The sequence below is a fragment of the Pristis pectinata genome, chromosome 11 (genome assembly GCF_009764475.1).
Source record: "Pristis pectinata isolate sPriPec2 chromosome 11, sPriPec2.1.pri, whole genome shotgun sequence".
In the NCBI taxonomy this organism is placed as follows: Eukaryota; Metazoa; Chordata; class Chondrichthyes; order Rhinopristiformes; family Pristidae; genus Pristis; species Pristis pectinata.
The window spans coordinates 24,870,202-24,895,424 of NC_067415.1; the positions used below are offsets into that span (position 1 = coordinate 24,870,202).

Sequence of the window (25,223 nt, forward strand, 5' to 3'; positions counted from 1 at the left end):
GGATGGGATGGCAAATATGTATCAATATAACTCTAGGAAATATTTTTTTTAAAAACTGCTCTATGATGCAGTGGATTGAACCAGAAATAACCAGTATGCCTAATGGGCTGAGACTTTTTGCCAGAGATTTGAAAGGAAATTGCCAGTGAAGTCCTTCTTGCCAGGCAGAACATTCCTGATCTTCACATCTGGGCATTGCAGGGTAGACATACAGAATTTGCTGGAGGTCGGCAGCTGGCACATCTGGACTTCCTGACCTGTCGGATTCGGTGCTGAGTATGGGGGTGAACTGAAGGGCAAGGAGCACTCTCCATCAGGTTTTTCAGTAGCCAGCGCAGCCCCATTCATTTGAATGGGATCACTGACCTGGATTGAAAAAGTAAGCTGTTTATTTTTTAATGTTTCTAAATTTTGTTTTCATTTATTTTTACCAAATGTCTTTTTTAAATTTTCTTTTAAATGTGTTTAATCTATTTCAACTGATCAGTGGCCCAACTATTTATAATTGACCCATATGGCAAAAGACAATAGACAGTTTGGCTGATATGTATGGCTACATGTGGTGAATGTGGATGGTATGAGTGGTGAAGACTTAAATTAGTTTTATGAATTTATTTCAAGTTCTCTGTCTTAACTGGCATGTTTTTGATAGCATAGAAGGTCTACCCTATCAAAAACATACCTATTCAGACAACACAGAAATTACTGAATGTTATGATGTATCACCAACATAAAGAGTAAATTAAATTTGCAAATTTCTAGGCTCTTGTACACTTAGAGTTGTGATTACTATTACCAAAATGTTCTCCCACTAAAAGGTAATTCATCTGTCCAGGCTCATTTCCCAAAACAAGGTCCAGTATGGTCCCTCCTCTAGTTGGACTATCCATGTACTGTTTCAAGATCTCTTGAATGTATTGAAGAAATTCTGCCCCATCTAAGCCTCTTGTGCTAAGGAAATCCCAGTCGCTATTGGGGAAGTTAAAGTCACCCACTATGTTAACCCTGTTGCTTTTACATCTTTATATAATCTGTTTACATATCTGTTCCTCTACCTCCCAGTGGCTATTAGGAGGCCTATAGTACAACCCCATCAGAGTGATTGTGCCCTTCTTATTTTTGAGCTCTACCCATATTGCCTCAGTGAATAAGTGTTCCAATATGTCACAGCTGTATTCCATGAGGACATTCTCCTTGATTAGTAATGCAATTCCTCCACCTCTTCCACCTCCCTCTCTATCTTGACTAAAACATCAAAACCCAGTGGTACCAATGTACTTGAACCCCAAGGTGTCTTTGTTCATCAACATTCCTTAGTGCCCTACCATTTATTGTATATGTTCTACCCTTATTTTACTTAAGGGCGAACAGATAGCCTGGACCTGATGGAGTTTGCTGAGTCTTGGAACCAGCAGATTGAAAAACCACAAATGTGACTCCTTTGTTCAAGTAAAGCAAAAAGCAGGTAACCAAGCCGAATGAACTAGGCTTCTGTTGTTGGCAGGATGCTGTAGTCTATAATCAAGGTCATTTGGACAAGTTTAATAGCCAACATTGTGTTATGAAAGGTAAATCATGTTTGATAAATTTACTAGAGTTCTTTGAGGATCTAACATGCATAGTCCATAGAGGGAAACCTGTAGATCTAGTGTATTGGATTTCTAGACAGCTGTTGACTAGGTGCCAGATAAAAGGATGGCATACAAAATAAGAGCTCACAGGGCAAGTATATTAGCATGTATTGAAGACTGGTTATCACAGAGTCAGAATAAATGGGTTCTTTACAGGCTGGAAAGTTATAACTAGTGGGGTACCCCAAGGATCAGGTCTTGGCTCTCAATTATTTACTATCTATGTTAATGATTTGGAGGAGGGTGGCAAAGTGTGAAGTATCCAGATTTGCCAATGATAGGAAAATAAATGAGACGACATGCTGTACTGAAGATATGTGGATTTTGCAGTAGGACGTTGATAGATTGAGTGAACAAAAACTTGGCAAATGGAGTTTAATGCATGAAAGTGTGAAGTCATGCACTTTGGTAAGAGGAATCAAAAAGCAACTTATTATCTAAATGGAGAGAAGTTGTAAATGGGTGGAGTACAGATGAATCTAGGTAATTGCATTCTGGTCTTTATAAGAGGTAAGATTTCTTTATTAGTCACATGTACACCGAAACACATAGTGAAATGGATCTTTGCTTAGAATGTTCTGGGGGCAGCCCGCAAGTGTCACCACACTTCTGGCGCCAACATAGCATGTCTATAATTCCTAACCCGTCCGTCTTTGGAATGTGGGAGGAAACTGGAGCACCCGGAGGAAACCCACGCAGTCATGGGGAAAACGTACAAACTCCTTACACACAGCAACCAGAATTGAACCCTGGTCGCTGCCACCGTAATAGTGTTATGCTCACCAGTTGGCGTTTAAGAATAGAGGGGTATTATTGTTACAATATACAGGGTGTTGGTGAGGTCACACCTGCAGTACTGTGTGCAGCTTTAATCTCCTTATTTAATAGATATACCAGCATTAAAGGCAGTCCCAAAGAGAATCACTTGACTAATTGCAGGGAAGAGAGAGAGCTGCCTAAATAATATCTGAGATTCTTTCAGTTATTAGTGTGAACTATGGAATATTTTGCCAGCATATTGAACTATAGAATAATAAATGCTCTCTAGTTCCTGTACTTATTAGAATCAGGTTTATTATTGTTAGGATTATTCTGGAGTTATGAAATTATGGATAGCAGATATTAATTAAAATGAGGACACGAGACTGCAGAACCAGTCTTCAGGAAATAAAATCTGTTTACAATTTAACTTCAATTGATACTTTAAGGGTATTGAAACCAATCATTGGGTGTGGGATATTCTGATTGTTCCATTGAAACTACATAGGGGAAGATAATAAATGAATGTTCATGTTAATTGCTGCTCATTGAAAACTTTAGAACAATTAAGTGGCCATCTCCTGTATTAGCACATCGTTAAAGGCGTATCCTTGCCACTTATGCACAGTTCAGGACAGGTCTGCTTTGTCACTTAATGTTCTGGGTGGTTGTATATTCAGGGAGCCATCCATCAACACAGTGACAAAAGAGGTATAGTTTGGGTGTCTGGAGTTTGCGCTCAGAAGCTTTCCAAACAGACACCAGTATTGAATATTCAAACATGTTCTGCTGGTTGGAATGTGCTACCATTGTAAATAAGTAATTCTGCAAATTTACCTGACTATATTCAAAATGTTAAAGTTAAGTTGGTAATTATAGCCAGTGAAACTGCAGTTAATGATTTATTGTTATCTTTGTGCTTAAACAGTATAAAACAGGAGAGAGTGATCCTCTTCGACTCCCCAGTAGATCTGATGTGTAAATAAAGACTTCTATATCTCCCAGTTACAGCTTCCATGTGGCTCAGTTTAGTCAGTCACATCAGTTATCACTGACTTGTATGTCGTGAAATTTGTTGTTTTGCAGCAGCAGTACAGTGCAAAAACATAAAATTATATGTAAATAACAAAATAGTGCAAAATAAAAAAGTGTTCATGGACTGTTCAAAAATCTGATGGTAGAGGGGAAGAAGCTGTTCCTGAAACATTGAGTGTGGGTCTTCGGGCTCTTGTACCTTCTCCCCGATGGTAGTAACAAGAAGAGGGCATGTCCCAGATGGTGAGGGTCCTTAGTGATGGATGCTGCCTTCTTGAGGCACTGCCTCGTGGAGATGTCCTCCATGGTAGGGAGGGTTGTGCCCATGATGAAGCTGGCTGAGTCTACAACCCTCTGAAGCCTCTTGCGATCCTGTTCATTGGAGCCTCTGTACCAGGCTGTGATGCAACCAGTCAGAATGCTCTCCACCATATATCTATAGCAATTTGCGAGTCTTTGGTGATGTATCAAATCTCAAACTCCTAATTAAGTAGACACACTGGCGTGCCTTTTTCATGATTGCATCAATGCGTTGAGCCCAAGTTTGATCCTCTGAGATGTTCACGCCCAGGAACTTGAAGCTGTTCACCCTTTCCACTGCTGACCCCTCAATCAGGACTGGTATGTGTTCTCCTGACTTTCCCGTCCTGAAGTCCGTTATCGATTCCTTGGTCTTGTTGACGTTGAGTGCAAGGTTGTTTTTACGACGCCACTCAACCAGCCAAGCTATTTCACTCTTATATGCCTCTTCATCACCTTCTGAGATTTTATCAACAGCAGTGGTGTCATCTGCAAATTTATAGGTGGCATATGAGCTGTGCTTAGCGACACAGTCATGACTGTAGAGAGAGTAGAGCAGTGGGCTAAACACGCATCCTTGAGGTCCACTTGTGTTGATTGTCAGTGAGGAGGAGAGGTTAAGGAGATGTTATTACTGATCCGCACTGACTGTGGCCTCCGATAAGGAAGTTGAGGATCCAGGTGCAGAGGGAGGTACAGAGGCCCAGGTTTTGAAGCTTGTTAATTAATAGTGAGGGGATGATGGTGTTGAACACCCAGCTGTAATCGATAAACAGCAACCTGACATATGTTTTGCTGTTGTCTGGGTGTTCCAAAGTAGAGTGGAGAGCCAGTGAGATTGTGTTCGCTGTAGACCTGTTGTGGCAGTAGGCAAATTGCAGCAGGTCCAGGTCCTTGCTCAGGCTGGAGTTAATTCTAGCCATAACCAACCTCTCAAAGAACTTCATCACAGTAGATGTGAGTGCTACTGGGTGATAGTCATCGAGGCAGGTCACCCTGCTCTTCTTAGGCACCAATATGATTGTTGTCCTCTTGAAGCAGGTGGGAGCCTCGGACCACAGCAGTGAGAGGTTGAAGATGTCCTTGTTAGTGGTTGAAAATTTTGAGTCAAAAATGATGTGCACTGATGAACTGATTCGAAGTAGAGCAATGTCCAATTTTGTAAAATTACTTACTGATTCCAAACAAAATACTGTTGTATGAGCGCTGAAGGGAAATAATGCTGAGGGTTAACAAAACAGTTGCATTTGTCCAGGGATTGAACGCTAATTTAGTTTGTATATGCATTCAGACAGGCAGATGAATCTCTCCAATTCCTCTGTTTTGGTCACGTGAAAAATTGTCACTTAGGTAAGAAACTGAGTGTTTTTGGCATACTTTATAAAGCTTTAGAATTCCTCTTCGCCTTCTAGCCCCGCCCTTCGTCTTCAACCTTTCCGCCTCCTTCGCTTCCTCCGCCCTTAGCTCTCTCACCCACCTAATCCCCTCCCACATCCCTCCCTATCAACTCTACTGGTGCACCCAGTGCCCATCCAGTATTTACCCAATGCACTTCTGGTTGTTCATTAATCGCTTTCCATCACCCGTCCGGGCAGTGCACTACAGATATGGAACTCCGCACACAGTTAAGAAACCATCTGTGCTTGCGCCCAGTGACCTAACGAATGCAACAACCCTGGTGCCCAGCCCCACCCACCAGCTGCTGCTTCTTGGTGGCGCTCTGCTCACGTCATTGTTGTCGGAGGGAGAGGGGGCGGGGCCACAGCTCGAGCCGCGGAGGCAACCGCGCTCGTCATTGGCTGCGTGACGTGATGCGGCGGGCGGGGGCGCAAAGGTTGGCGTGGACAGACGGCAGGTGCGAGGCTGGCAGTGGGCGGGCGGCCGTCGACATGTCGGCCGAGTGTTTGGCGCGATCCCTTCAGAACCTGAGCCTGCAGCAGCCCGGCGCCAGGCGTGCGGCTAAACCGCACCGAGGCCGCCTTCGCAAGGGAAAACGGCTTTACTTGCTGAGAGGACTTCCTGGATCGGGCAAATCAACTCTGGCCAGGTTTGTTTTTCAGCCCCTGACCGGTCCCGTATTTTTATAATTACAGGAGCTGGGGACCTTTTACACAAACTGATCCGAAATATAGATGGGAAAGAGCGCCAACATTAACAGTTTCTGAAACGGTGAACAGACTTTAAACATAAGCAACTGGGGAAAAAGTCATCGTATTGATCAATGCACTCACAGGAGCCACGGTGCGACTCAGAGTTAGGAAACGAACATTGATCAGTATAAGTTTTTTTTAAAGAAAGGAATATGCAGTAGTTATATCTGATGAATTAATGCAGAAAAACATACATGATCCTATGGCCATTAAAGAAGCTGCTTACTTGGTGACCTAAATTGCGATATAAATAATTCCCCAATTCCTGTATGTCTGTGTTACCCGCCAGCCCTCCCACCCATGGCAAGTAGAGGTTACCTACCCCTTTCATTGCGCCAGCCTCCAAGTACAAGAGATTACTCTAGTAATTTCCGCCACCTTCAATGTGATGCTATTATCAACCACAATTTTCCCTTCCTTCCCCCTTCCGCGTTCTGGAGGAATCATTGCTGACTTTCAAGTTCTCCCTTCCATCGTCACCAATAATAATTCCCCTTTTCGTGGGACTTCACTTTGTAATCACAGGAGATACAACACCTGCCCTTTCATCTCCTCCCTTCTCACCATCCAAGGTTCGACCCACATCTTCCAAGTGAAGGAGTAAACTGCTTGTACTTCTGAAATAAAAATAGAAAATGCTGTAAACACTCAGCAGATCAGGCAGCATGTGTGGAAAGAGGAATGGTTAATGTTTCAAATCCCTTTATTTTCACTTCTACTTCCAAGTTAGTTGACTACGTTTAGTGCTCATAATGAGGAACAAAATGCAGATTGGGCAACCACTTCGCAGAACATATCCAAAGGAACAAAATGCAGATTGGGCAACCACTTCGCAGAACATATCCAATCAGTCCACAAGGGTGGCCCTTATCTTCCTGTCTCCTTTATTCTTCATCCCATTCCCACCTTTCTGTTCCAACAAAGACCAAGATAAAGTCATCTGACCGTGCTGCTCATGCTTCCTCCTCAAGCAATGCACCCAAGAAGCATTTGAGAGGCTCTTATACAGTGCCCAGCCCCTCAGTGTCCAGTGGCGGCAGGATCCTATACCATGGTCCTTTTACGTAAAGCCTTTGTGGAAGCTGCACTCTGGAATATGCCAGTTAGCTGCATTCACTTGGGGACGTCTCCTTATACTGTCAGACGAAAGTGCACCTTTCACTGAGTTGATGATCTTCCAACACCAATTGATGTTTGTCTTGGTCTGCATTGCTTGGGGTGAATCTCAACAAGGATCCTCTTCCAAATCTTCTTGGCAGGCACACAGTCCACGAGGAGCTGGATGATCATCTGATCTGCAATGTAGTTATCTTGAAGCAGCATATGTTGGAAGTGAGACTGTCAAGCAGGAAGGATCTGACAAGGAGGGTGGTTCTTACTGCTGGCTAAGTGAGGTCTTGGTGCTTGTTTGTGAGTTCTGGCGATGAGGCATTCTACCAAATGACGTTGGCAGTTTGCTTGGGAACCCATCCCACAAGATCCATTGTGTCCTTTTACAGGGCATTCTGTGTTGACCACTTCCTGAGGGAGTTGTAGTCAAAGTTTTTCTGCAAAAATCTGAAAGGCAGAAAATGCGGCAAGCATCAAGTGAGTAGAACATGACGCGGCAACCAGGCCAAATCCATCCTTCACGAGACCAGGGACAGATGGAACCCCAGGAAGTAGTTTGTGGAAAACAAAAAAGTAGTGACACTTGGTGTTATGTGCTCTGGTTCTGCACACAGAGCTTGAAGCAGCCACACTCAAAGGTAGCCATCAGGGTGAGGGCTATGTTAGGTATATTTCCCCCCACCCCTTTCTCTGGAGAGCTGTGAATCATGACCCAATTGACACATTCTAGATCCACAGATGAAATGGAAGATGTCTTGGGTGATTGCCACTGTGTAGGAGTGGAATGTGGGCCATACTTGTGCCAAGTATAGCAGCACCGAGAACATTTTGCACCTGATGACCAGGTTCTTGCCTGCCACCAAGAGGGAGTGCTACTCACACATTCCCAATTTCTCTTTCCACTCCAACCAATTCTTGCCAAGAATCCCAATTCCCAACCAGATTCCCAGCACTTTCAAGCAGTTGGACCTGATGGTGGAGGAAACAGAAGATCAGTCAAGCCAGTTGCCAAAGAACATAGCGTCATTCTTTTTGAGATTGATTCTGGCCTCTGAGGCTAGTTCAAACTTGTCACAGAAGCTGATCGATCTGTAGACATACTGTGAGTCTGAGCAGATGACGGTGATGTCATCCATGTACAAGGAGGCTTTGATATGAGTGCTGCCACTACGTGGTATTGTTGCCCCTCTTATGCCTGTGTCTTTCCTGATGGATTTGGCGAAAGGCTCAATACAAAACACAAAGCAAGACAGGAGAGTGAAGAGCATTGCTTGACTTCAGCTTTGATGGAAAAACATTCTGTTTCCCATCCATTAGTTTGGACTGCACTACTGATGTATGTGCAGAGCATTTGTGTCCAATTCCTGATTTCCTCTTTTTTTTGGAGAGCACGTATATCATTTATGTGTGTGATATTCTGTCAAGGCTTTCTCCTGGTTTATGTTCATCAGGCATATGTGTGCCCCTTGTCCCACACATAGACATTGGTATCCTTAAACAGCAAAGGTTGTCAGAGGTTTTACTGCTGTATCTGGTGCAGGTTTGGTCTGGGTGGATTACTGGCCTCAAAGCAGATTTGCCTCCATTGGTGATGACCTTGTACAGAATCTTGTAAACCATATTCAACAGTGAGGTGAGTTGCCAATTTCTGATGAACTCCCTTTCCCCCTTCTGATTGTAGATGAGAGTGATGATAGCCTTCCTTATGGATTTGGACGTACTGCTTGCTAGAAGTGTAGCATTCTACATTACCAGATTTGGGCCCAACCAGTCAAGCAAGGCCAAGTAGAACTCAGCCCATATGCTGCTGTTCCCCTTAAACATTCATTTTCCACTTCTATTAGTGTAGAGCAGTGATGTTGCTCAGGCAATGTACGAAGAGGATTTACAAAGCAGATTCTTCTAATTTCTCTCTTCCCCCACCCCTCCCCTGCCACCCCCCTTCTCCCAACTCCCCAAACACTGTTTATTCAACCAGGAATCTAAAACATCAGTTTCGTGGTGCAGTGATACTGAGTACAGATGATTATTTCATCAGACAAGATGGTTCCTATTTATTTGAGAAGTACTTACTTGATGAAGCTCATGAATGGAATCATGAAAGAGGTGAATGCTGAAATTTGTCTTTATGGATTTCTATTTTTATATATTGCATTTGGAAAAACTTTAGATGTACAGTATAACACCTAATACATTTGTATAATGCATCTGTTTTCAGCCAAATCAGCCATGAGACAAGGGAAATCTCCAATTATTATAGACAATACCAACATTCAAGCATGGGAAATGAAACCATATGTGGTTATGGTATAACCTAGATTTCAATTAATTTCAATGTGTAATATTGACTGATATGGCATCCATATTATTTGAAGATGCTTTTGCTGTTTGTAATTGGCAGAATTCTGTACTATAAATTTTTCTTTTTCTATTTATATTTGTTAAAAACCAGTTTTACCTTATTTACAGGTTTATTTTAACTTTAACATTGTACTTTAATAAAGGGCATGCCACTGCTGTGCTTAATCATTTAATTTGTTGCAATGAGCTATGTTATTCTTACATTTGTAATTACCACATCTTTTAAAAATATGCAATGGCTTGAATTTTTCAAGGAAATATTAGCAATCATCTGCTTAACTTGCATTTCCCCTCACAACCAATGTGTTTGGGATTTTTGTGCGAATGTAGAAGTCTCAAAATTTGCTATATTTTCTGAGATTTTGGATTTCCTCAAAATCCAGCAGTGAGTGCAGCTCCCCAGGGCAGGGTTAGATCTGGTAAGGGAGGAAAAAGACAAATTTTAGTTCATATACATTTTTGTAGGTTGTTATAGTTTATTTAAATGTTTTCATTTTTAATTCTATTTTTAGTAATTTTCAATGTTTTTGAAACATTGAATTTTAATAGGTTTTAATGCTTTTTGAATATTAGATACATTCAGTCTTTTTTGACAGCTTTGATAGCTGGTTAAGCCCAGGGATCTGAATTAACTGGCTATCAAAGCTTTTTTTTCAACTGCTTTATGAGCCAGGTTTGTTTTACAAATATTCCTATCCAAATGTTGACAATATTTACAGGCATAAGAACCTTCCACTTTTCAGACCCTCAGCAATAAGAATCAAACTGTCTGGAATCACAAGTTGACGAGGTTGGGAGCATCTTGAAGCAAGTACAGACTTTTTGTACATTAACGAGTATTGCCAGCTGGCAATACTCATTGCTGACTCAATGATTACTGACTGCAAAGCCTAGGCCATTATTGACAAATTTAGCATGATACGTTAAGGCATTGCTTTGAACAACTTAAATTTTGAAATTCTTTCAAGATAATATTCAATAAAACGAAAGTATCTAACTGGAAAGTATCTAACTGCAGAGGGGTATAATAAAATAGATTACATATGTTCCTGTAATTCTAAATTCATCTCTTCTGTAATTAAGAAATCGTAGTTGGTTATTGCTTAAGGTGACCATAATCTCTTGCAGAACTGTATGAAATCATGACACCAGTCATTCAAGCATATTACAGTTTTTTTTATTTGCTTTACTAGCTATTTCCTGGCATAAGTATTGCATTATAGTGTTAGAAATATCTTGCAATAGAAAGATTCAAATTATAATTATGTTCTTTGTTGACATTGATTTTTACATATTATACAAGGACAACCATACAAAAACTCCTGAATTTTAGGTGGAAATGTTGCTGAAATTCAGTATTAGATTGGTTCTCTAGATTTTAAACCCAGGATTAATGTTTTGTCATCAACAGGCACAAGAAAATGGTTATGACGTGAAATTCAGAGAACCAGACACACCATGGAAATTTGACATTAGAAAACTAACCAGGTTTAAATCTTTCAATCACTTAATGTGTGAGAATAGCAGTTGTGTTATTGAAAATAGTTCAGTCTATTGCAGGCTTTTATAATGCACAAAGAAAGAGCTTAAGGTCATCAAAGTTAATATCATCTTCTATAGAACCTATGTATATATAGAAGTCTGCATCTGTGTGTCCAGAAATTATTCTTAATTGTGTTTATTTAGTCATAGTTTCTGTCTTGGGCACTAACTCTGGAAATGAATTCCACCAACCTATAATATGTATAAAGATGTTTTTTTTGTTTATTTACTGTATTTAATCTTGAATCTGGATTCTTACTCCAAATTCTTGAAGCAGTCCAGTTTAGCTGTTGTCTTCCTTTCATAATTATAAGTACTTCCATAATACTGTCCCATAATCTGTTCGAACAGATGTAATTAGTCTTTTTAGCACTTTTTCTTCCACCTTAATTGCTTTCTAACTAGTTTTTATGGCATCCTGACATAGAATCATAAAAATTTATGTCATTTGGCATATTATGTCCATGCAACTGAAAAGGGGCTATTGTGACTACAGTGAGTTTTTTAAAGGCAGATAGGATTAATCCAACATTACAGTTCTGTCTGTAGCCATGGGGTTACAACACATCAACTGCATATTACGGTACTTATTACCTGCAATCATTTTCTTTTACCTCAATCATATTCTTATGGGATGAATTCCAAACTCCTATCATTCAATCAATGATTTGTTTTCCCTCAACTCTCCTCTAATTTTTTACCCATTAATATAAATTTGTGGCTTCTGGCTATTGACCTTTCTGCAAAGGGTAACGGGTCCTTCCCAATCACCCCATTTAGACCCATTGTATTTATGTGTACCATTGTTAAATCTCCCCTTGGCATCGCCTTTTAAAGAAAACAAGGCAAGTCTGAAATTCTTTGCTCTTGTTCTATACTTTCAAGGATCACTTTATCTCTCCTACTACTTTCAAGAGTCTATGAACATGTAATCCAAGGTCACTCTGTTCTTATGCATTTCTTGATGTCTTTCTGTTTATTTTGCACACCTTGCATTGTTTGCACTTAGAAACATAGAAAAACTACAGCACAATTCAGGCCCTTTGGCCCACAAAGCTGTGCCGAACATGTCCCTACCCTAGAAATTACTAGGCTTACCCATAGCCCTCTGTTTTACTCAGCTCCATATACCTATCTAACAGTCTCTTGAAAGACCCTATCATATCCGCCTCCACCACCGTTTCCGGCAGCCCATTCCACGCACTCACCACTCTCTGAGTAAAAAACTTACCCCTGACATCTCTATATCTACTCCCCAGCACCTTAAACCTATGTCCTCTTGTGGCCACCAATTCAGCCCTGGGGAAAAGCCTCTGACTATCTACCCTATCAATACCTCTCATCATCTTATACACCTCTATCAGGTCCCCCCTCATCCTCCCGTCTCTCCAAGGAGAAAAGGCCAAGTTCCCTCAACCTGCTTTCATAAGGCATGCTCCGCATTCCAGGCAGCATCCTTGTAAATCTCCTCTGCACCCTCTCTATGGCTTCCACATCTTTCCTGTAGTGAGGCAACCAAAACTGAACTCAATACTCCAAGTGGGGTCTGACCAGGGACCTATATAACTGCAACAATACCTCACGGCTCCTAAATTCAATTCCCCGATTGATGAAGGACAATACACCATATGCCTTCTTAACCACAGAGTCAACCTGCGCAGCTGCTTTGAGCATCCTACGGACTTGGACCCCAAGATCCCTCTGATCCTCCACACTGCCAAGAGTCCTACCATTAAGACTATATCCTGCCAACATATTTGATCTACCAAAATGAACCACTTCACACTTATCTGGGTTGAACTTCCTAAATGCATGTTTTTGATTGAATTCCATTTACTACTTTTTTTTGCTGATTTACTCAGTTTGTTGATATATTCCTACTCTACAGAATTCTTTTACACCCTCAACTACATGGCTACTTTTTCCATTATCTAAAAACTTCTTAATCATGTCCTCTGCCTTTAGCTCTAAATATCTTTTTATATCCTGTTGCAGTTTTTTAATCTCTCTACTGTTTTATAATATGTTAACTTCCATTATTGCAACTAACTAACTCTCTGGCCTATTCTTTCTGAAACTAAATAATTTTCTTCATTTTAGTTGTATCTCATCCACATTTATTTAACTGAGCGACATAATGGCACAGCAAGTAGAACCGCTGCCACACAGTGCTAGATACCCAGGTTCTATCCTGATGTCAGTTGCTATCTGTATGGAGTTTGCATGTTCTCCCTCTAACTCTGTGGCTTTCCTCCACATGCTCCAGTTTCCTCGCACATCCTAAAGATGTGTGGTTTGATAGATTAATTGGCAATTTACAATGCCTCTGGTGTGTAGGTGAGTAGTAGAATGTAAGGAGAAATAGATGAGAATATGGGGAGAATAAAAAATCAGATTAATGTGGAATTAGTGTAAATGGGTAATTGATGGTTGGTGCTGACTTGGTGGGCTGAAGGGCCTGTTATTGTGCTGTATCTCTCTGATTCTGTTACTTAACTATTTTAGAATCAGAATCATGCAGTACAGAAACAGGCCCTTCAGTTCACTAAGTCAGTGCCAACCACCTCGTGCTCATTTACAGTAATCCTATCAACTCCAGATTCCACTGCTTGCCTGTACACTAGGGCCAATGTGGAGTGGCCAATTAACCAACCAACCTGCATGTCTTTGGACTGTAGGATGAAACCCACGCAATCACAGGGAGCTGTGCACAAACAACACTGTAGGTCAGGATTCAACCCAGGTTGCTAGTGCTGCGAGGCATCAGCTCTACTAGCTGCTCCACTTTTGCTCTTAGATCTAGCAATGTCTTCATCACTGTATTATAATTAAAAAGTAGTAATTTTAATGTCGAACCTTTTATATAAGTGGAAAAGGAGTGATGGGGATTTAGTGAAATGTGTCCTGGAGGTAGAAGAATGTGGTGAAAAGAATGTTAGGGTTGATCAGAATCTTCTGGTTAAAAACCCCCTTGAGTTTAGCGAGCAATAAAGACGATTAATGGGATCAGAATTTGATACTAATTGGTTGAAAGAGTGCAGTAGTTCTGGTATTGAACTTTTGCAGATGTTGAGTTGACATCAGTATATGTGAATGTTTTTACATTAGCTAGATTAAAGAAATCTTTCAATCTGTCAAATGGTGGACATAGTACTCTTCCCTTCATCCTATCCAGTGTAAACTTAAAGCTTGTATTTTTGTCCATGTAAGATCATGAGAAATAGAAATGTGAGTAGATCACTGGTCCCTTTTGCTTGCTCTGCATTCACTAAAGTCATGGCTGATCTTTCATCTCAGCGTCACTTTTCTGCACTAACTCCATATCCCTCAGTTCCCTTAATCACTAAATATATATTTATCTCTATCTTGAATGTGCCCAGCAACTGAGCCTCCACAGCCCTAGTGTGGAGAATTCCAAAGTCTCGGTATCTTCTTGATGAATAAATTTCTTAATGTGGTGCTGAATTTCTGACCTCTTATTTTGAAACTCGGGTTCTTGGTTCTACATACCCCAGCCAGGGTAAATATCAACTCCATGTCTATCCTGTTAAGCCAAATAAAAAATTCTGAATGTTTCAATGAGATCATTTCTTACTCTTCTACACTACAGGAGGCATTGGCCCATTTTACCTAATCTCTCTTCATGTGACGAATCTGCTTTTGCAGGAATCAATCTGCTGAATCTTTGCTGCATTCCTGCTATCACAAGTGTTCCTTGCTTAGTTAGATTTAAGGTGAGAGGAAGGGGATTTGAGGGGAAGGTTTTTTTTTTACACAGAGTGATTGATATCTGGAGCTCCCTGCAAGAGGAGGGGGTGGAATCACATACAGTTACTACATTTAAGAGACATTTAGACAGGTGCCTGAATAGGCAAGGCATAGAAGAATACGGACCTGATGTGGGCAAATGGGATTATTGTAGCTGGGCAAAAAGTTTGGCATGGACATGTTGGGCTGAAGAGCCCATTTTGTATGCTGACTATAGTTAGGGAGGCCAGACCTGCATATAATATTCCACTTGCATTCTCATCTGGTCCCTGTGTAATTGGAACAGGATGTCTTTATAAATTGTGTTCAAATCCTTTTGGACACAATATACCTCTTGACTTAATTGTTTTTCTCCATGTTAACTTTCAGTAAAAGGACAAGCAGGTCATTGAAACACCAACTCCTTTCAATCTGCCACCATTTAAAAAATATTCTGTTTTGACTTTTTTTCTAGTAAAGTGGAAGACCTCATTTTTCAACCTTGTGTTCCACCTGTTATGTCCTTGCCTATTCACTCAGCCTGATTATAAGCCTCTAAAGCTCCTCTACACCCTCCTGACAAACCACACTGCCCCTTTATTATCAGCACACTTGGATATATTACTCTTGATCTTATCCAAATAATTGATATAGAATGTTAACAACCGGGGTCCCAGTATCAATTCCTAAACCACCCAATCAGTCACTGCCTCCCAACTCAAAAATGCCTTAATTATTCTGTTTTCTGTCCATAAACCAACCTGTAATCCATGTCGGTAGATTACCAGCAATACTGCACACTCTACAATTAATTTCTTCTGTGGCATCTTATGGAAGACCTTCTGAACATTCACTTACACCACATCGAATGGTTCACCCTCATCTGTTATGCTAGCTGCGACATCAAAAATGTCTCTAACAGTGTTGTCAAATGTGACTTCCCTTTCATAAGTCCATGTCGACTCTGCTGGATCTTATTATTATTTTCAAATTGCCCTGTTACCACTTTCTTAATAATAGATTCCACTATTTTCTCTACTAATGTCAGGCTAACTTCATTGAAGGCATAGTGGTAGTGGCTAATCTTTGAGGAACAATTGCAGGAACCACAACAGTTAAAAAAAAATTCCATTGTGCTACAACAACATCAAAGGGAGTGACCAAATCATGGCTAACAGAGGATAGGATTGGATCCAAATGGGAGCCACATAAAATTGTCAGAAAAAGTACCAAGTAGGAGCATTGGAAGCAGTTTAGAATTAAGCAAAAAAAGGGACCAAAACTTTGATTAAGGGAGGGAGAATAGAGCTGGAAAGTAAACTTGTAAGGAACATCAATGTGGAGTGCAAAAAATTCTGTAAGTATCTAAAAAGATAAGACAAATGTAGGTCCCTTGCTGTCCGAAATGAGTGAATTTATAATGGGGAACAAAGATATGGCGGGGCATTTAAGCAAATACTTTGATTGTCTCTTCACGAAAGAGGACACAAATAACTTACAGAAATGCCAGGGACCCAAGAGGCTAACGAAAAGAAGGAATTAAAGGAAATTGGCAATAGTTTAAAAAATATGCTGTAGAAATTAATGGGGCTGAAAGCTGATAAATTTCTAAAGCCTGATAATTTGAATCCCAAAATACCAAGAGAGGAAGCTAGGGAAATTGTGCATTGATTGTCAACATCCTGACTGTGGAATGGTCCCTGTAGGTTAGAGCTTGGCAAATGTAAATCCACCATTTAAAAACAAAATAGAGAAAACAGTTAACTACAAATTCGTTAGCCTAACATCACTAGTATGTTAAATGCTAGAGTCTACTTTAAAGGATGTGATAACTGCATATTTAGAAAATATCATTGGGGTTAGACAAAGTTGGCATGGATTTATGAAAGGGAAATTATGTTCGATAAACCTACTGGAGTTTTTTTTTGAAGTTGTAAATGTTTGAATAGCTAAGGGAGAACCAGTGGATGTAGCGTATTTGGATTTTCAGAAGATCTTTGATAAATTTCTACAAGAGATTAGTGCGCAAAATAAAGCAGATAGGATTACAGTATACTGACATGAATTGAAAATTAGTTGACAGAAAGGGGCAGAAAAGGAATGAATGGGTCTTTTTTTGGGTGGCACACAATGACTGGTGGGGTACCTGAGGGACCAGTGTTTGTGATCCAGCTATTCACAACATACATCAATGAGTGCACTGAATAATATTTCTAAGTATGCTGCTGATACAAAACTGGATGGGCTGACAGCGAAATGAATGATTTTATTCTGATTAGTTGGTGCTAATTGAAATATGAATGAATATGGATACTGAGAAATCCCTTTGTCGCCTTCCACTGGATCTTTTATGTCTATTTGACAGTATTTAGTGGCCATTCCCAGTTGCTTTTGGTGACAACCCCTGATGTTTGGGAGTAGAGTTATCTAGATGGAGATGCCAAACTCCACTGACATTAGTGAAACATAATGAACTTGAATTTTTATGAAGATACGACAGTGGTCATGAAATTTATTTTATTCAGTTTCATTATTTTCCATGGTGGTATTTCAACAGTCAAACTGTAGGAGGCTGGTCCAATATCATGACTATTGAAATAGTGTATGCATTTAATATCTTACTTGAAAGGTGACATGATTAAACCCATAATCCCCTGATGTTGCATGAAGGGTAGAGACTAAATTACATGCTTATCCTCAATGGGAATTTTAACACAAAAGAGACAGTGTTTTCATTGAGGAAAGTTTACATGTTTAGAACGTAGAACACTACAGCACAGGCCCTTCAGCCCACAATGTTGTGCCAACATTTTATCCTGCTCTATTAACCCTTCCCTCCCACATAGTCCCCTATTTTTCTATCAATAGTTTTTGCTATCATCTGAATATTAGGATAATGATCATTTAAGTTGTATCATATTCTGTAAGTTTATAGTAGATAGTTTAATTTTATATATTTTTTGAATGTGTGCAGAATAAATATTCATGGTGTTCCAAGAGAAACAATTGAACGGATGAAGGAACGGTATGAGAGGAATATCACGATTGACAAAGTGCTACATGCAGAAAGGGGAGTCCAAAATAACTGATGCAAAGTTTCAGAAGAGGAACGAACTGAGATGGAGAAAAATCTGATAAACTTAGTACATGGAGGAGTAATACTTGTTGGACAAATCCAGGACTTTCCTCCAAGATTGATAAATCACATTTTATTCAGAATGGAGCAAAACTGCTTTTAAACTAACTTTTTAAAAAAATATTAAAAGCGGTAAAGCACTAAAGGTCTTTAATCACAAACTAAAAATGATAATTGTGACCAACAGATTTTATTCCATAACAATTTTTGTCAAATGCAATTTTCTAACCCTTTTGAGATGGTTACAAGGTTGAATCAGAAGCTATTATTGCAAACTCCTGCGCCAAATTTTCCCGCAGCTATTTTCTATCAGTATTTGTAGATGGGACGCTGTATTGAGAAGTTGTGATGGTAAAAATCAATTTTTTTGTTTTTTAATTATGTTTTAATACTAATTTAAATCATAGAACTGGTGCAACAATTTTATATCCCTAGTTGTAGATGTATATTGTATCTACAATTATTTTTAATTCATTCTCAGGATGTTGACAATGCTGGCATTTATCGCCCATTTCTAGTTACTCTGAGAAGTTGGTAAGTAGTATTGATCTACTGCAATATTTTGTAGCAGTTTTATACAGTTGAATGGATTAGTAGACCAGAGGGCAGTTATGTCTAGTACAAAGATTCACAAATACAATATTACCCTTCCATAAAGAACTTTAATGAGCCATTTAGGTTTTTATGACATTGCTTCATATAATCACTTATATTAACAGGCTTCAATTTCATTTTAAGTGATTTAATATGTTTACCACAATATGTATGTAAGTTTTATATTATGTAAATAAATTAGAATGAAAAATTGTAATAAAATACTATATTGCTTTTAAATGTGTCTTGCTGAGCACTTAGTACAAGGTTTTCAAGGTTCAAATCCAGTTTATTTAGAATGGTGTTTTGATACTTCTGCAGCACTTCAGTCTTTTTACAATTGTAAAGATGCATATCTCTTTGATGCAATTGATGTCAATTTTGCAGTGGACTTGGAAGAGTTCTTTTAAATCTGTTAATTTTTGATTGGCAGACAACTACATTTTAAAAGATTCCATGCCCAAAGTAAACCACAGTGCAGATTTTGAGAGAAAATTCACTGTGGAGCAATAGGAAGGCTGAGAATTTCCTGGATCATATTTTCCAAGACAGCAACCCTGCAGCCAGAGAGAATGCAGGATTACGAATGACTGTCTGAAAGGGCAGGAATCTTCAGGTGCCATTCTATGTTGTAAAAGTTAAATGCTGGCAGGAAAAGATTGAGGGAGAGGTAGCACTAGTGCAAGCAGTACCGTGGTTTTAGATGGGCCACCTTGTATGGTATATGTACATAAATGTATTATACAAGTTTGAAGAGGTGCAGGTGGAATTTGTCACTTGAAATTAACATGTGGCAGTAACACAGACCTGACCAAATAAAGCATGGGATGATACTAAATATCGCCGGATACCAAGTGTTCAGGTAAGGCAACCAGATCAGGAAAGTCAAGCAGTATTGATTTTGAAGAGTATTGCACTGCTGGGACTATACTCTCTGGAGTTGAGGATGAGAGTTATTGAAACATAGAAGATTCTTGAAAGGGATATTAAAACTCATGAAAGATTGGGAGAGAGAGGAAAAAAAACTCTATCCACTGAAGGAATGTCACTTGCTTTATAAGGAATTAGATATTATAGAAGATGATGGGTAAGAGGAAAAACTGTTCTATGCTACATATGGTTGCAATCTGGAATGCACTGCAGGCAATAGTAATGGATGCAGACTCAATAGTAAAGTTCAAAAAAGAGTCTATTTGCTTAGAGTTGAGAAATATAGTTGAGCTATTATGCTATCACAAGACAAAGGAGCAGAAGTAGGCTATTGGGCCCATCAAGTCTGCTCCATGAGCTAAACTAAAACTATTCCTATCTAGCCCCAAGTTCTGGCCTTATCCCCATATCCTTTGATACCTTGACTAATTAGATACCTATCAATCTCCTCCTTAAACGCCCCCAGTGATTGGGCCTCCACAGCTGTATGTGGCAAAGAATTCCATAGATTCACTACCCTCTGGCTAAAGAAATTTATCCTCATTTCTATTTTAAACTGGTACCCTCTAATTCTAAGACTGCCCTCTAGTCCTGGACTCACCCACCAAAGGAAACAGCTTAGCCACATCTACTTTGTCCAGTCCTTCCAATGTTCTAAATGTTTCTGAGGTCCCCTCTCATTCTTCTGTACTCCAGTGAGTACAGTCCAAGAGCCGACAAACGCTTATCGTATGTAAGCCCTTTCATTCCGGGAATTCCTTGTAAATCTTTTCTGAACCCTCTCCAACATCAGCACATCCTTCCTAAGATAAGGGGCCCAAAACTGCGCACAGTATTCCAAATGAGGCTTTACCAGTGCCCCATAGAGCCTCATCAACACATCCTTACTTTTATACGTTATTCCTCTTGAAATGAATGCCATCACAGCATTCGCTTTCCTTACTACCAATCCGACCTGGTGGTTAATCTTTAGGGTATCCTGCATGAGGGCCCCCAAGTCCCTTTGTACTTCTGTACTTTGAATTTTCTCCCCAACTAGGTAATAATATGCCCGTTTATTTCTTTTTTCAAAGTGTACAACGGCACATTTCTCAACATTGAATCTCATCTGCCATTTCTTTGCTCACACTCCTAAACTATCTAAGTCTCTCTGCAACCTTCCTGCTTCTTCAATACTCCCTACTCCTCCACCTATCTTGGTGTTGTCTGCAAACTTAGCCACAAAACCATTTACTCCATAGTGCAAATCATTGATGTACAATGTAAAAAGCGGCCCCAACACCGACCCCTGTGGAACACCACCGGTAGCCAACCAGAACAGGATCCCTTTATTCCCACCCTTTGCTTTCTGCCTACCAGCCAGTGCTCCACCCATTCTAATACCCTACCTGTAATTCCATGAGCTCTCATCTTAATAATCAGCCTCTTGTGCAACATCTTGTTGAAGGCCTTTTTAAAGTCCACACAACATCCACAGCCTCTCCCTTATCCACCCTACCTGTGATTTCCTCAAAAAACTCCAATAGGTTGGTCAGGCAGGATCTTCCCTTCATGAAACCATGCTGGCTTGCACCTATCTTGCCTTGCACCTCTAGGTATTCCATAACCTCATCCTTGAGGATCGATTCCAATAACTTGCCAACCACCGATGTCAGACTAATAGGTCTGTAATTTCCTTTATGCTGCCTCCCATCTTTCTTATACAGCGGAACCACGTTTGTGACCCTCCAGTCCTCTGGAACCATGCTGGAGTCTATTGATTCCTGGAAAATTATCACCAATGCCTCAGCAATCTCTAAAGCCACCTCCTTCAGAACCCGAGGGTGCACTTCATTCGGTCTGGGAGACTTATCTGTCTTTAGTCCATTTAGCTTCCCTAGCACCATCTCTCTAGTAATCTTGACTGAACTCAGTTCTATCCCCTGAGACCCCTGACTATCAGGTATATTGCTGATGTCTTCCACAGTGAAGACCGATGCAAAATAGTCATTTAGTTCCTCTGCCATCTCTTTGTTATCCATTATAATCTCTCCTGCACCGTTTTCGATTGATCCTATATCTACCCGTGTCTGTCTTTTACTCTTCATATATTTAAAAAAACAGTATCCTTTTGAATGTTATGTGCCACCTTCCTTTTATAATACATCTTTTCTTTCCTAATGACCTTAGTTTCTTTCTGTAAGTTTTTAAAAGTTTCCTAGTCTTCTGTTTTCCTGCTAATCTTTGCTTCCTTGTATGCCCTCCCTTTTGCTTTTATTTTAGCCTTCACCTCTCCTGTTATCCACATTTGTGCCATTTTTCCACTCATCACCTTTTTTCTTGGAATATCTATCCTGCATTTTCCTTATTTCTTGTAGAAATTCCATCCATTTCTGCTCTGCCGTCACTCCAGCTAGCTTACTTTTCCAATCAATTTGGGCCAGTTCTTCTCTCATGCCGCTGTAATTTCCCTTGTTCCACTGAAATATTGACACACCTGATATCAGCTTCTCCTTTTCAAATTTGAAACTGAACTCAATCATATTGTGATCACTAGTTCCTAATGGTTCCTTTACCTTTAGTTTCCTAATCACTTCCGGTTCATTACACAGCACCCAATCCAAAACCGCTGATCCCCCGGTGGGCTCATCAACAAGTTGCTCCAAAAAGCCATCCTGTAGACATTCCACAAACTTGCTCTCCTGAGATCCACTGCCTTCCTGGCTTTCTCAATCCACCTTCATGTTAAAATCCCCCATAATTATCTTGACATTGTCTCTCTTGACACACTTTTTCTATTTCTAGCTGTAACTTTTATAGTCCACATCCCAGCTGCTGTTAGGGGGCTTATATATAACTGCTATTATTGTCCTTCAACCCTTGCCATTTCTTAGCTCCACCCATAAGGATTCCACTTCTTCTGACCCTATATCCCTCCTTTCTATTGATTTTATATCATTACTAACCATCAGGGCCACACCACCCCCTCTGCCTACCCGCCTATCCTTCCTATACACTGTGTACCTCTGGACATTCAGTTCCCAATCACATCCGTCAATAAGCCATGACTCAGTGATTGCCACAATGTCATATTTTTTAATCTGTAGCTGTGCCACTAGGTCATTCACTTTATTTCTAATGCTACGTGCACAAATATAGTACATTTAGACCAGTATCTGCTACCGATTTCGCTCTATTTCTTTTGTTCAGCAAATTAGCCTGTCTTTTCACCTGCCTGTCCTTCTTACCATTTTCACTGCACACTGATTTGGACTTTTTCCTATACGCCTCTTTCTCTATCCTAACGTCCTGGTTTCCTTCCCCCTGCCAAATTAGTTTAAACCCTCCCTGACAGCTATATTAAACATTCCTGCCAGGATATTGGACCCCTTGGAGTTCAGGTATAACCTATCCTTTGTGAATTGGTCATACCTTTCCCAAAAAAAGGACCTAATGATCCAAGAACTTGAAGCCCTGCCCCCTTCACCAGTTACTCAGCCACGCATTCATCTGCCTGATCTTGCTATTCTTACTTTCATTAGCACGTGGCACGGGTAGTAATCCTGAGATTACTACCCTAGAAGTCCTGCTTCTCAACCTTCTTCCTAGCTCCTTGTAATCTTTCTTCAGGACCTCCTCTTTTTCTACCTATGTCATTGGTACCTACATGTACCAAGACTCCTGGCTGATCACCCCCTTCCCCCCAGAATATTCTGGACCCAGTCCAAGACGTCCCGTACCCTGGCACCAGGGAGGCAACACACCATCTGGGTATTGTTGTTGGGGTCACAGAATCTCTTATCTGTACCCCTCACAATAGAATCCCCAATAACCACTGCATTTCTCCTTGCCTGCTGGACCACAGCACCAGGCACGGTGCCAAAGTCCCGTTTGCTGTGGTCTTCCTCTGTCGGGTCATCCTCTCATGAGTATTTTGTAGGAGTATGCAAAGGACCAAATTTGCAGGGAAATTAGAGATGTGCAAATGCCATAGAGTAGTGAAAACAATGGATCTCAATTTTGTTAGAATAGGTCGTTACTATTGCAAAGAAGGGAAGGACACAAAAGGGAAAGAAAAATGCAGGGGTATGGGGAGAAGGACTATATGGATTGCTTTGCAGAGCTGAAACACGTGACTCTTATGCTGTAACCTTTCTGTGCTGCTGTTCCCTGCGCAACTATCTGCGACTTTATAGGATTTCCTCAAGACTAGCTGCTTGCAGTAGCTTTGCAGACTGCACTGTCTCTGGGGTGAGTGTGATTTGGCAATTTATATGGTGAGGGATTCACTCAATTTATGCCAGTTTGGACCTTTTGGCATGTTCCCCATTTATTTCATTGGAGGGCAATAAACTAAGTGTTTTAAGAGATGTTATTTTATCTTTAAAAATTGTTTTATTGAAAATTTGTTTTGCTGAATTCAGAAACATTCAGTAATTCAACATTTTGGACAGGTGGTTACATCAAGTTGTTTTTGGGCATGCTCTGCCCCACTCTCTCCAACACATAACGGTGTCCAGGTCACGTAATGCTCTGTTACCGTGCTGGGCCTCAATCCACCTGATGGCTAATGACTGCTCTTGGTATTCACATTGGTAAGTTGAATTTTTTTTATAAATATAGGCAGCTAGCCACAGAGAATAAATTCTGGGACGGCACTTTCAAGGTAGAGTTGAAATGAACAACTATTTAGCTGATAAAATGAAAAGGGATGCTATTTCATGACATTTAAATACTGTTGCTTTTTCATACTAATTTTTTTCAATGCTTTAATGTTTACATCCATAATCTACTCCACCCTAATTAGCTAAGAGGAATTTGATTGCCAAATACTACTTCTGGAATTATGGAAGGATGTGTATCTATTGGAAGAGTCCCCACTGAAAATAGCATCCAGTCACTTTTAATTCTAGCGTTTCTCTTCAAGTGGGTTGTTGCCTTGATAGTCAGGGCCAGCATATGCTTGTGATTAACTCACAATGCGACATGTTATTTCTTGGGGCAATGCTTTTGAAAGGCAAGTCAAATTATAGACACTTAACAAGCATTTCTTTCAAAATTGTAAATTTGTGTGATGCATTACAGCTAAACATTAGACTCTGGGATGCCCTTGCCTGTGCAGTATTTTTCCACCTTGGGAATAACACAATCCTCAAATTGCTAATGTGATCCAAGCCTTTGCATTTGCACGGAAATAAACTCAAAGAATCGGTGTACTGACAACCTTAAACGCTCAGGGGTTTTCTGAATAATATACGAGCTACAGAACTCCCATTTTTTTCTCACCCTGGCACTTGCTGTGGAGATAATTAAAAGTTGTTCAATCTCCGAATTATAAAAGGACCAGAATTTCCTGGGTAGTACCAGCAGTTTTACAGTGAAGGCCCAGTATTTCTTGGGGTAAGTGCTACCATGTTTGGCATTACTATGCAAATATGCCGACTTAGAATGCCAATGGACACCAACAATTATGGGGATTGTGCTTGTGGAATCCATGCTAGGGTAAATTGCCTGGGTCAGGTAATAATTCCTGTAGGTTGAATTTAGTTACAGCAATTGACTGAGTTTTAAATATTTTTTAAAATGCTTCAGTGAATGGTAATAAGCCATTTCTGAATGTCCAAAGTATTCAAAATCTTTGACAGATTTAACAGCAGACTATGTCTAGGGATTGAGCTTCACTTTAAAAAGTGCTGTAAATGTTAATGGGCAGTCGTAGGGCCCTGAGTAGCACAGATGATGATTAAGGGAACACTATTTGTATTACACAAGCCAAGTTGGTAATGTGATTTTGATTGGGATCTGATTCTGCAGTAATCAGACACCATTGTTTCTTGAGCATATGGGCTGCCTGTTTCGCCATTTAAGGGAGTTCCTTTGGAAATTGACATCATTTGATACTTGTGCAACAGTACTCCATTGTATAATATAACATACAGCCTTTAGTAA

General features: G+C 40.2%; 2 protein-coding genes across 3 annotated transcripts in view; both read left to right on the forward strand.

Annotated features, from left to right (window-relative positions):
* LOC127575639 (NEDD4-binding protein 2-like 2) overlaps nucleotides 1-25,223 on the forward strand; it is a 100,980-nt gene that overhangs the window by 43,514 nt on the left and 32,243 nt on the right. The gene's annotated exons all lie outside the window — the stretch shown is intronic.
* LOC127575640 (NEDD4-binding protein 2-like 1) lies at nucleotides 5,470-18,605 on the forward strand. 2 transcript variants are annotated; one of them, XM_052025510.1, is made up of 6 exons: nucleotides 5,470-5,772; nucleotides 8,964-9,091; nucleotides 9,204-9,292; nucleotides 10,758-10,834; nucleotides 14,499-14,622; nucleotides 17,610-18,605. In XM_052025510.1, the coding sequence occupies exons 1-6, from the start codon at nucleotides 5,537-5,539 to the stop codon at nucleotides 17,643-17,645; spliced, it is 690 nt and encodes a 229-aa protein (XP_051881470.1). In that variant the 5' UTR covers nucleotides 5,470-5,536; the 3' UTR covers nucleotides 17,646-18,605. The 2 variants fall into 2 exon arrangements, with proteins under 2 accessions (XP_051881470.1, XP_051881471.1); XM_052025511.1 differs by lacking the exon at nucleotides 14,499-14,622 and having other exon boundaries at nucleotides 5,474-5,772.

Coding starts and splice junctions, on each gene's coding strand:
- LOC127575640 (XM_052025510.1), top strand. CDS start 5,537: ATGCGGCGGGCGGGGGCGCAAAGGTTGGCGTGGACAGACGGCAGGTGC. Junction 9,092..9,203: donor TGAATGGAATCATGAAAGAG/GTGAATGCTGAA, acceptor ATCTGTTTTCAG/CCAAATCAGCCATGAGACAA. Junction 10,835..14,498: donor GACATTAGAAAACTAACCAG/GTTTAAATCTTT, acceptor TCTACACTACAG/GAGGCATTGGCCCATTTTAC.